The sequence below is a fragment of the Larimichthys crocea genome, chromosome XXII, assembly GCF_000972845.2.
Source record: "Larimichthys crocea isolate SSNF chromosome XXII, L_crocea_2.0, whole genome shotgun sequence".
Lineage (NCBI taxonomy): Eukaryota > Metazoa > Chordata > Actinopteri > Sciaenidae > Larimichthys > Larimichthys crocea.
The window spans coordinates 8,494,941-8,506,971 of NC_040032.1; the positions used below are offsets into that span (position 1 = coordinate 8,494,941).

Sequence of the window (12,031 nt, forward strand, 5' to 3'; positions counted from 1 at the left end):
TACATTCAGCTGGATTTCAGTGCTCATCATCATCACATCATCATCATCATCCATCATCTGAAGCACCTTTTTTTTTTCTTTAATTAAAATCAGAGATTTGCATCTTTGAACAATCTGCGAGCTTCGGAAACTAACAACACGTCTTCATTATTTAATGTGGCGATGTTCATCGGTCATGTGACGCCGTGATCGGTCTTCATCAAAAAACAGAAAGAAAACATACGGAAGTGCAACCAGAGAGGAGAGATGAGGCAGAAGAGGTCAGTGTGCAGACGGCTGACCAGTCTGACCAGCCCTGACCAGTCTGACCAGTCTGAGACCAGTCTGACCAGTCTGACCATCTGACCAGTCTGACCAGTCTGAGACCAGTCTGACGTCGCCCGGAGAGTTTGGCTCTTAAGGCGTAGCTCAGGAGCTGCAGCCAAACCAACGACCTCAGTCTCGTTAACGAGGATCTGCATGAAACGCGTCGTCGTTCGAGCTCGCCGTGTTTTTTTAATTTTCTGCATCGTTTCACATTTTTTTAAACCTCCAGTTTAACAGCTACAAGAAAAATCCACATTTGCATGATATTAAGTTTACATTTTTATACACACACACATACAGAGGGGAGGGCTGGAAGTTGCTTGGCACATTTCATGCTCGACCACCTCCTACAATCTAAATAACCATACAGGACACGGGACGACGGCCGGGCCCGCGCTAACATCGTCTGCATAATCAATCCCGTGAAAGGAGGGCGACACGAGCCAATGCACGAAGTAACTGAAACAGTCAGCTGTACAGTATCTCCACATAAAGTATCATAATTTAATCTGTATATACTGTATCTAATATGCTGGTACCAGTATTCACAGTGACTCTAAAATAAGTTACAAAGGAAGTTTTGTACAGACGAGTCCGACAGCGTTTGGCATCCGTTTCTTGTTGAAGTCTTCAGGGTTGATTCAGGAGAGCTGCCTGGGTTTGAACTTGGCACTGAGGAGGAGAAAAACAAGAGATCCTCCAGTTTTATGGCGCCGTCAGCAGAGGACAGGTGGGTAATGGTGCGTCAGTCGGTTGGGGAGGGGGGGCTTAACCCAGGACCAGTTCCTGACCCGGTTCACAGAAATCAAATCAAGTGCAAGAACAAGAACGACACACAAAACACACACGAGATGGTGGAGGCGTCCGCCAACACAACACACCTTCAAACCACGAGAAGGTGTGACACACCTAAAGCTATGTCGGTGCTCGTGGTGTCAGGCCAGCAGGGGGCGCTCTTCTTCTACAGTATGGCTGCTACGATAGTGAGGTTAGAAGGAAACAGCTACAGGCCGATGGAGTTCATCCGCCTCCCCTCTCAGGAGAGCTACGAACCTCGTCTTTCTGTTGGTCGGGGCATGCTCAGTTGTCTTTTTTAAACGATCAGCGCCAGGCAGGACCGCTCCAACACGTCCGGCACAGAGCAGGGCACATACCGTTCACATATATGATTGGGATATATATATACTATATATACTATATATTATATATATGTATATGTACACTTTTGGTGGTTTCAGATCAGACAGCGAACATGCTGGACGGGTCTCAGTCTTCACTGACACTTTTTTTGATGCAAGTGTTCTTCAGCTCAGTTTGTCAAGTATTGAAGCAAGTTACAGTAAAGAGATGCACGCACACACACACACACACACACACACACACACACACACACTCTGCTGTCAGTCCATGAAGGCATGTTAGAGTCTTGCATACTCCCTCACCGATGGGCAGCTCCAGGATCAGACGGTGGCATCGTGTGTGTGTTTGCAGAGTAACGCTTTGCATCTTTCTCTGCTGATTTGTGTCTGTGCAGTTTGTGCGTTTGTGGCGTTGGCGTGGAGGCTAACAGGGCTTGTTGACGTTGCACAGCAGCTCGGTGACTTTGATGAGGCGAGCCACCGTGCTCTGAGACTCCTCCTGCAGCCGCTGGTTGTTCTGCCTGAGGCTCTGCACCTCGGCCTGCAGCACCGCCTTGTCCTCTTTCTCCTGAAAGACATCGGCACACAACAAAAACACAAGCCGTCGCTCAGATCGCTGTGGCAGGAACGGGACAGGAGGAGGGGGAGCGACAGGTACAGCGCTGGCTTTAAGGAAACTAGTGGGCACACATAAACACAGAGCTCGGTATAAAAACACACAAGGAGAGAGACACTGAACGCATCGTCTGTTTTGGGGTTTCAGGCTGCTGGTCAGACACAAAGTGAACACGGCTCCTTGTTTCATTAAAGTCATTAAAGGAGCAACATGTAACGCCGACATCTAGTGGTGAACATCAGCACTGCAGCCAATCACCTCCACCTGAAGAGCACACGGGTTGCCAGATCGAAGACGCTGAACCCCCACGAACACGAACACGAGGGGAGCGCACAGTTAGAATAAAGACGGCGTGACGTGGAGGAGACGGAGTCAGAGAAACTTTCTGAAAGTTTCAGCACAAATGAATCAAGAACATGAAATCAAAAACAGTAAGTCAAGTTTTATTCTGAGCTGAAAGGAGCTACACTGTAAAAAAGTCTGTAGATTTCACGGTGAAAAAGAATCTGCCGAACCGTGACAGTCAAATGTTTCAAACTTTATTTTTTCTATACAGAATAACGTCGTATTTTAAATGACAGTAAAACTGTAATACTACAAACCCGTGTTTTATTTATACAGCAAAACAGCTTTAATGTATTAATACTGTAAAATATGGAATAAAATGCCTCAACGTGAAATAAAGTGAAAAAACAACTCAAACAGTTTTACAGTAAAAAGCTGTCAGCTGTGATAAATACGTGTTTTTCTAATATTACGGTAAAAGACTGTTAGTGCTGTCGATCTTAAGTTTTGTGTTTTATTCCCAAATTTACTGTATAAATACAAGTTGTTTTTTTTTTTAGATTTCATCAACAGAAATGCTGATCTGTCATATGATTTGTTCCGTTATACCGTATACCGTATTTATTACGGTAAACCTACGGTAAAATTCAAGTAACCACAGCTGACAGTTTTTCACCGTAAAAATATGAAATAAAACCTTAATAATGAAATCAACAGCACTAACATCCTTTTACTGCAATATTAGGAAAAGTTAAACCGTACTTGTTACGGTTACATTCTGTTAACCACAGCTGACAGTTTTTTACCGTAAAACAAAAAGCCTCATTACCCGTTAAAGCCTCCGTCAGTGTACGGATGATGATCATGTGACTGTCTCTGGGTCATCACTGTGTTTCACCACCGTTAATCTAACGTTAACGTAACGTTAACTGTGTTGATCCACTTCATCAGTACATTTCATATGTGGCAACCCGGAGCCTCGCCATGTCCCGTGTACGGTATCAGACCGATAACATGATGAAATATGAAACATATTGTTCCTTTAAATTGTTTTTTCTGTCTGACCAAAAGTCCAAAACCCCAAAAAATTGTTTTTTCTGTCTGACCAAAAGTCCAAAACCCCAAAAAATATTTAAAAAAATGTTTTTTTTTCAATTTACGTGATAAAAACAGAGACAAAAGTTTCACGTTTGCTTCATAAATGATGAAAAGCAGCTGATTCATTTCCTGTAACTTAACGTCACTAAATGTCATTACTCTAATAAATCTGCATTTTATGAATCAATAATAAAATAAATAGAAAAAGTTCCATAAACTGGGAGGAATAATGTTTATATCATATTTTGTTACACACACAGAAACACACACTATCAACCAAACGTCCTCAACACGAGCTCCACGCGTCAGAGGCTGGAGGAAGCCCATGAGACGTGCTGAAAGCTCCGGGAACACGCGTGGACTTCGTGTTGAGGACCGACTTCAGTCTGAGGTCTGAATTCATCATACAAACGTCTTTGACATGAGAAATAAACAGCGACACAAAAAGTACGGAGAGAGAAAAGTGCCAAAAATACTGAGAACAGCATCAGATCCATAAATACATTTTAAAGTCAAATATAGATACTGTACAAATTTACAACAGAATTAGGAATAAATAAAAATACTTTGAGTGTTTTTGTCTAATGCGTCTGCAGCGAGTCGACACATCGTCTGGCTCCAGCGACAGGAGCTCAAATCCTGTTTCCTACCTGCCGACGCTCGCGCGGAGCTGATGAAATGTTACAAATATTCAGAGTCAAAGCACCTTTTGCAGGTCATCCTGCAGCTTCCTCAGCATGGCTTCCAGCTGCGACACCTTCTCCTCCAGGTGGCCTGGAGAGTCACTGCAACAAAGAGACGCAGTGACACCACGTCAAACACAGGAAGGCAACAACAACCAAGAAATACCGCTCAGAGCCCAGCTCGGTCCAGCTCGGTCCAGCTCGGTCGAGCCCGGTTCTGTTGTCGTACCAAGTCAAACCAAAACCAGCAAATAAAATGTGACCTGCGGGTCGTTAGGGTCACCTGTGGGTCGTTAGGGTCACCTGCGGGTCGTTGAGGTCACCTGCGGGTCGTTAAGGTCACCTGCGGGTCGTTAGGGTCACCAGCGGGTCGTTAGGGTCACCAGCGGGTCGTTAAGGTCACGTGTGGGTCGTTAGGGTCACCTGTGGGTCGTTAGGGTCACCTGCGGGTCGTTAAGGTCACCTGCGGGTCGTTATGGTCACCTGCGGGTCGTTAGGGTCACCTGCGGGTCGTTAGGGTCACCTGCGGGTCATTAGGGTCACCAGCGGGTCGTTAAGGTCACCTGCGGGTCGTTAAGGTCACCTGCGGGTCGTTAAGGTCACCTGCGGGTCGTTAGGGTCACCTGTGGGTGGACAAATGGGTCACTGGGAAACTTTAACGTTTCATTTGTGCCTCTAAATATAATCAGAATGTCTCTGAACGTCTCTGAACGTTGTGTTGTGATCCTTGTGTTGGTGCAGTAGTTTTTGGAGCGTGCTCAGTGTCGACCTCTGCAGGACGTGGGCGGACATGAACGTCTCCTCCATGGTTCGGTTTATTTCCCCTCAGACTCATTTCGTGTTCGGATGTTCAGACGCAGCTCAGAGGAGAAAAATAAGAGTCGAACAGGCCGCAGAGGAAGTTTTACAGAGCGATGACGGAGGCGGTGAGTCAGACTTCACTGAGTCAGCACTCAGTTTCTTTATGGGTGGAGGAACATCGACTTGTTGGACGTAGCCCGTAAAGTCTGAATAATTGAGGGAGGATGAAGGATGGAGAAGATGGAGGATGGAGAGGATGAAGGATGGAGAGGATGGAGGATGGAGAGGATGGAGAGGATGAAGGATGGAGAGGATGAAGGATGGAGGATGTAACCCACCTGTCCTTCGAGTCCTTCAGCTTGCTGTCCGTCTGATCTCCAGCCTGCGACGAGTCTCCAGCTTTTCGGTCTGCAGAGGAACATCATCACGTTATTAATATCTCATATCTACAGGTGCAGTCACATGACGGAGGTGGACAGAGTTTTTACACGTCCAAAAGTGTGCGGACGCCCTGACATGTATAAGCTCACCTTCTCGCGACAGCGCCTCCAGGATGCTGCGGCAGGCGGTGGCGAGGTCGGCGATGGACTGCCACTCCTCCTCTGTGGAGTCTGTTGTCTCTGAGAGGACTGAGAGAGACGAGAGGACAGAGGAGACACGTGAAGACATGAAGACTGCAGAGCTGCTGTAACACAGAGCGACCACATGGGGGAGCCGCTGCTGTGCTGATGGAGGACGAGGTGGAGGAAGTGATTGTTGACTGTTTAAATGATGGTTTGAAAATCTGAATCTTTATTTCTGACTCTGATGATTTTTAACGAGCTGCAGGCTGAAGCGCTGAAACACTCGGTGACCACAAAATGAATCTTTAACGATGATGCTCGTGGTCTCGGCGGAGGCTGACAGATGGTGGAAGAGGGGCTCCTTGATTTGGGGCTGCCTCCACCTCCACCCCTCCCACCGCCCATCTGTCCCCCTTTTATCTGAGGCCCTGCGGGGGGGCGGCAGCTGAGCGGCTGATATTAGATTAACTGAACGGGGGGCAGGAGGATGAAAGAGGAGGACAAAGAGGAGCAGAGGGAGGATAATGAAGGAGACAGAGAGGGAGGAACAATCTGGAAAAAAGGAGTTCAACCAGGCGGAGATGATCCACAAACATCGGGGTCAGCTGGTGTCTGTGTAAGTCCAGGACCAGGACCAGGACCAGGACCGGGTCAGAACATGTGTGACATGATTAAACATTAGATGACTCACTCTTGGTGATGGAGTTATGCAGACTGAGCGCTCGTGAGTTTCTTTCAGCTCGGTCGACACACGACAGCCGTGAAGTCGAGTCGCTCGCCGAAGCTTTGTCGTCGCCGAACTCGGCGGCCATGAACTGAAACAGGAAACGACAGCGTCAGATCAGGACGGCGCCGAGCGCCGAGGACAAACCCGTCAGGCGTCTCCGTCCTCACCTGCTCGTCCTCCAGGGGAAGCTTCGGTTTGACGGCCAGGATCAGGTCGGGCGTGGCGTCTCGCAGCTCGCCCACGTTCTCGTAGATGTGGCGTTCCCCCTTCAGCACCACGTTGTCGTACACGTGCCTGTCGGACGACAACACAAAGCTGCTGATCCAATCAGAGGTCAGCACGGAAAGTGGAGCACTCAGAGGAGTAATCAGAGTAATCTGCAGAGCGACACGTCACGTGACGCTGTCAGCTCATAAAAACATCAAATATCAGCATCATGAAGGTGGAGGTTAGGGTGGAGGTGGTGTTGTGTTTAAATCTAATGCTGTAGCTGCTGTTAGATCAGTTCGTCAGCTTGGCGGTGAGCTCAGAGCGACGGGTACCCGAGTGTTTGTACCAACAGCCTCTATGGACATGATGTTACTCACGTGTCTCGGATGGACGGCCGTCTCTCCAATGAGCAGCTCCGTGTGAGCTGCGGGGCGCTGCCTTCTTGGCTCTGATTGGCCGGTTGCTCCTGCAGAGACGTGGCCCGTAACAAAGGTAAGCTGAGCGCCGTGAGCAGCGAGCTGCGGCTTCTCTCGCCGTCGTCGCCCTCTTCGGCCTCCACCTGCACCTCCGTCAGATCTGCTTCGATGACACCGCCCGCCTTCAGCTTGTCCTCCTCCACCACCAACGTCTCCTCCTCCTCCTCCTCGTCCTCCTCGTCTTCTTCTTCTTCCCTCTCGTCCAGCACCCAGGCCTCTCCGGACCGATCCTCTCCGGGCTTACACTCGGCGTCCTTGATGGCTTTCTGGTACAGCTCGGAGAAACTTCTGCAGAACAGAACAAACAGTCGGTGACAGAACCTGCATCAAAGATCTTCTATATTTGTCTGTGGAGCATCTCTGACAGTCTGTCTTTGTTTGGAGTATAAATAAATCAGCTGTCAGCTTTGAAACCACCTGAACGCTGAGCGGAGTAATTAGAGCTCATTAGAGGGATTGATTGGCTGTCAGGAGGATGACCTCAGAGTGACACCTCTGGGACTACAGTACCCATGAGCCCCTTCTCCAGTCTCACCTGCGAGGCTTCCCGTTCTCGTCCGGCGGGATGACGGTGATGTGGATCTTGTGGGCGGTGCGGAGCAGCCTGGTCCTCTCGTCAGGACTCAGGTGAACCAGCGAGTGTCCGCACAGCCGCACCACCCGAGCCCACAGCTGCAGGCCTCCGCTCTCGGCGTAGCAGAACCGCTGCAGCTCCGTCACGAAGCCCTCCTCGTTCATGAGGAAGCCGGGCTGGCCGACGCCGTCACGCAGGGGGGTGACCTCGAAGGCCTCACAGCCCCGGGTGACGAGCTGCAGGCGGAGAAGAAGAAGGTGGATGAATGAAGATACAAAGAACACACGGCTAAAGCTCCGCCTAACTCCACACAGCTCCCCACCTCCAGCCTCTGCACCACCTCCCGTATATCCTCCGCCTGGCTCTCCATCACGCTGATCGACACCGACTCCCCGCGCTCGTAGAAGATGTCGAGGCAGGGCCCGCCCTCTTTAGCCTCCGTCACCGCCTTCCAGCCAATGACATCCCTGCAGGAGCAGTTGAACACCACCCTGCGCGTGCAGCGCTCGATGAGCACCACCGACTCCGCCGACACCCCGAGCAGGCAGGGCAGCCGGAGCTCTCCCGCCTCTCCTTCGTCTCCGCCGTTGACCATCACGGCCCACACCAGCGCCCCGGCGCTGTGCAGCTCCACCCCTTTGGCGCCCTTCAGCTTGTCCTTGCGTTTCCCTCCCAGAGACAGCAGCGGGAACTTGGTGGAGGAGTCGATAGGGGTGGTGGTGACGTAGTTTTCGGCCAGGTCCTTCAGGTATTCCTGCCGCGTTCGGGTCGCCATGGAGCGAAACTTCTCCGACTTCTCGGCGGCGTTTTCTGCGTTCACCGCCTTCGCCAGCAGGAAGTCTCTGAAGGCGGGCGAGCGCGGGAAGCGTGCGCCTTTCGGGAACAGCGGGCCGAATAACGGCATGTCTTTAGAGCGAGTCACCGCCACCCTGAGAGGGAAGATGGAGGACAGAGTCAGAGACGTTCGACATGTGTACGACCTTTATTTTGAAGGGAGCGGACAGGAAGTCACACCTGTAGTAGGTCTTGTCGCTGCAGGGCTCGTGGACCTGGACGATGATGAAGACGTGCTGGAAATGCGAGCGGATGGACTTTGGCGTGAACGGCAGCGCGCCCGGCTCCTGGAACACGATCGTCACGATGTCGTTACCGATGTGACGCTTCCTCAACAGCTGGAAAACACAGAGGCATCATGGGAACTCTGCTGCTATCGACGTTAGCACACTGAGCTTTTCAAATTAAACCTTTCAAAATAAAATCCAGAACTGAAACTAGATGGAAAAGCTACAGACAGATTAAACGTGGAATAATCATGGAGTCGTACCTGCTGAGTGTTGTTGGCCGTGTAGGGCAGCATGGTGGACACGTGGAACATGATCTCATAGTCCTGGTAACGCGTGTAGAGAGAGTGCGTCCCCGTAGAGTCCGCTAAACAAACACAGAGCACACACACACAGAATGAACCAATCAAACGGTCCACACACATGCACATACTGCAGCACATGCTGGACCAGAACCAGCAACCCTCTGGTTCTGGTCTTCTGGGCCCCTTTAGCTTCGAGTTGGCTTCAGATGAGCTAAACAAACAAACACAGGTTTGAGTCTGTCCATCGGCCTCTGCAGAGAACAGCTCGGAGATAATCAGCAGTGACTATGCTATTTTGCAGCATTACTCAGATTACATGTGGCTAAGATAGCAGTTATCTTTGGCTTTCAGCGGTGCGCTGATGCCCTTCAGATAATGGGACTGCGACAAGGTGAGATGCAGCGAATGGATCCGGGTGCAGGGTGTGTTTTCAGCTCACTCTTGTTGTCCAGCTGAGCTCGGTATTTCTCCCAGCCCTTCAGGCGGACGCGCTCGCCGAGCAGGTCCAGGAACTCCTCGAACGCCGGGCCCGAGCTCTCGTTATTGTACATGTCTTCCTCTGAGCTCTGCCCGGCCCGGCAGTACATCACCCCGACCTTTCTCTGGAAGTTCAGCTGCATGAAGAGACAGAGAAGAGTCTGTAATTGTCCTCACCACGATGTAAAGTATGAATATTTATAACATCTTCTCACTGCCGGGACCTTTTCTGAGCGTTTGACATTTTGCTTTGCAGCTCGAAAAACTTGTTTGAAGAACGTCTGTGGTGAAATGTGACGTGACAACATTTATTCTGTTTGTACGAGCTCAGGCTGCTCGATACTGCAAACTGTTCAATACACGTCCACTGCAGACGGGTTCTACATGTGATGGAGCTTCAATGACTGTGATTAGTATCATATGAGCTGTTCTGCAGGTGAAGCACACAATTAGAAATGTGCATGTTGTCCATGCAGGTCAACAGTGTGAGAAATAAAAGGCGCTCTTTGTTTGGTGACTCTCGAACGTTTGAGGATGTGGATTCAACTTCCTCAGACTGAGACAGCAGACTGACCGAAGGACGTCTTTCTAAAGTCTGACCGGTCCTCGAAGACGAGGCCGAGTGAGATTACAAATACTTTCAAACATCAGACAGAAAGAAAGAAAGAAGTCTTTCTGTCAGGACATCAGTGAGTTCATCATCTGTGACAGGTTGTGTCTATGACTTGAAGATTTGCTTTAGATCATGTGACAAACACATCAGACATCTTGAATTACTAATTAAAGAAGCAGCGGACATTAAACATTCATGAGAACAAAGACACAGATCTGAATTAAACTGCTCGTGGTGCAGTGGTTAGCACGTCATGTTCTCACCTCCCACAAACACTTGAAGGTTAACCGGTGACTCTGAAGTGTGTGTAGGGGTGAGTGGTTGTGATGTGCGACTGTGCGTATAATACATTTAAAGTTATTAACCCTGATATTCGTCCATACGCTGATGATACAGTCGTATATATCGCAGCTCGTCTCGTGACGCAGTGATGAAATCATTTGATTGAGTTTATTGTTTTAGGGTGAAGTGTCACAGCAGCTTTTCATTCATCTCTTATTTAACGCTGCGAACACTAAAGTCGTGGTTTGTTTGCTGTGTCTCCGTCCACCTTGAACAGAAAACATGAAACAAAAACTCAGTTCCTCTTTTACATCTGCTGTTTCAAACCAGGATTGTTGAAATGACTTCCCTCTTTGAGTTCATAGACCGACGTGCACAGACACAAACTCTTCTCGATCCTCCTGCTTACGTCAGTTATTGCAGCCAATAGTTGTAAAATATAAAACAGAGGCGCTGTGGGCGTCGGCTCTGACCCGTTCTCTGTAGTTTGGGTATTTTTAGTACCTTTCCGTTATACTTCATGAAACATCGGGTGACCCATTTACACTTGGGAACAGCTGCTAACTCTGGACGGCTTTCAACTCGTGAGAGCAAAGAGCAATTTCTGATCCACCTTGTGTTCACGAGCTGAACTTCCCCAGTGTGGGGTCAATGAAGTCGATCTGATCTTAACTTGTCTTGTAATACTTGGTCTTCTTCTCACATCCGAATCAAAGCTCCTAAATCCATCACATTCTTTTTATTTTCATTCCATCTGCTGCCGCTGATTTTTTGGGAGTTGTTACAAGAAACTGGACAAATTGTCTCAATCGCTTCCTAACTGAGTTCCTGATGAATGATACTTGTGACTGTTTCATGTCTGTTTAGTTTAATGTAGATGAGAAATCCTTCTTAATGTCTCGTCTGGTTAAATAAAGAAATGAAAATCATGCAGGCAGCAGTAGTAGAGAGGAGATATGTGTATGTATGGTGTATATATACAGTAGAAGAGGTGTAGTAGCTGCTGTCCCGTCTAAACGCTGAGATTAATGTCTGTGGGCAGGAGGTGATCATCAGTCTTCAGACTCTGACCTTTGTTAAAGAGCTGTCTGCTGATATTTTTAACCGCCTGACGTCCTGAAAAGCTTTCAGTCTGACACATCCAGCATCTTTAGTGTCGGCCGTACTCACCCCCTGTTCGTCCAGCTTCAGCAGGGTGTCGCGGACCTTCGGGGAGTTGGAGGCGAGGCGGAGGCAGTGCAGGTTCAGCTCGGGCATGATGAACTCCAGCAGCCTCTTGGGGGAAAGGCCTCGAGGGGTCGTGTGGCGAGCGGCAGACGGCACCGACTCCTCCAGGATGGATCCTCGCAGGGTCTTCATCTGAGGGGACGGGTCACATTCATCACATCACATCAACACACACTGAACTGAAGTGAACCCGGCGAGGGGAAGTTTACCTCTGTGGTGCGAAAGATGATTCTGCAGTTGTACTGAGCTCCACTCGATCCTTCTTTCTCCTCACGGCGGAAACTGATGGCCACCGGGCCGAGGCGGTCGTCCATGCCGAAGAAGTTCTGATGCTCTGTGATGAGAAAGAAGCTGAGTTAGAATACAGAGGAGTCGGACTGCCCTCCATACAACCCTCCTGACCTCCTCACGTTTGGTTCCCTGAATGATCCGAGCTGTGTGATTGTTAATCCATGTTTGAATAGCACCACAGTGTCCGTCCTCGTTTCATTAAGCTGGACAGGCATTGATTTTTCCCTGTGATATTACTCTCTGCATCGACTGCAACACAATCAGCAGAAATTAAAGGTGACTCGCTGCACGTACCTT

The 12,031-nt window shown here is 49.3% G+C and overlaps 1 protein-coding gene and 1 long non-coding RNA gene across 7 annotated transcripts in view; both read right to left on the reverse strand.

Annotated features, from left to right (window-relative positions):
• Positions 1-152, reverse strand: part of LOC113744408 (uncharacterized) — a 6,430-nt gene extending 6,278 nt beyond the window's left edge. The window contains exon 1 of the long non-coding RNA XR_003461501.1: positions 67-152. This is a non-coding gene — a long non-coding RNA (uncharacterized LOC113744408). The remainder of the gene's footprint in view (positions 1-66) is intronic.
• A 1,391-nt stretch (positions 153-1,543) lies between these two features.
• Positions 1,544-12,031, reverse strand: part of sipa1 (signal-induced proliferation-associated 1) — a 24,999-nt gene continuing 14,511 nt past the window's right edge. For 4 of the 6 annotated variants that reach the window (XM_027273841.1, XM_019278067.2, XM_019278068.2 and 1 more), the window contains exons 5-16: positions 9,284-9,458; positions 8,803-8,906; positions 8,493-8,650; positions 7,801-8,407; positions 7,440-7,714; positions 6,806-7,192; positions 6,386-6,512; positions 6,183-6,306; positions 5,459-5,557; positions 5,267-5,336; positions 4,151-4,229; positions 1,544-2,013 (exon numbers count right to left, since the gene is read on the reverse strand). In XM_027273841.1, the coding sequence (XP_027129642.1) occupies positions 1,870-2,013; positions 4,151-4,229; positions 5,267-5,336; positions 5,459-5,557; positions 6,183-6,306; positions 6,386-6,512; positions 6,806-7,192; positions 7,440-7,714; positions 7,801-8,407; positions 8,493-8,650; positions 8,803-8,906; positions 9,284-9,458 (2,349 nt within the window). In that variant the 3' untranslated portion in view covers positions 1,544-1,869. Of the gene's footprint in view, positions 2,123-4,150; positions 4,230-5,266; positions 5,337-5,458; positions 5,558-6,182; positions 6,307-6,385; positions 6,513-6,805; positions 7,193-7,439; positions 7,715-7,800; positions 8,408-8,492; positions 8,651-8,802; positions 8,907-9,283; positions 9,459-11,386; positions 11,576-11,652; positions 11,778-12,031 lie in introns of all 6 variants that reach the window. The other 2 variants (XM_027273842.1, XM_019278070.2) reach the window with 2 other exon arrangements.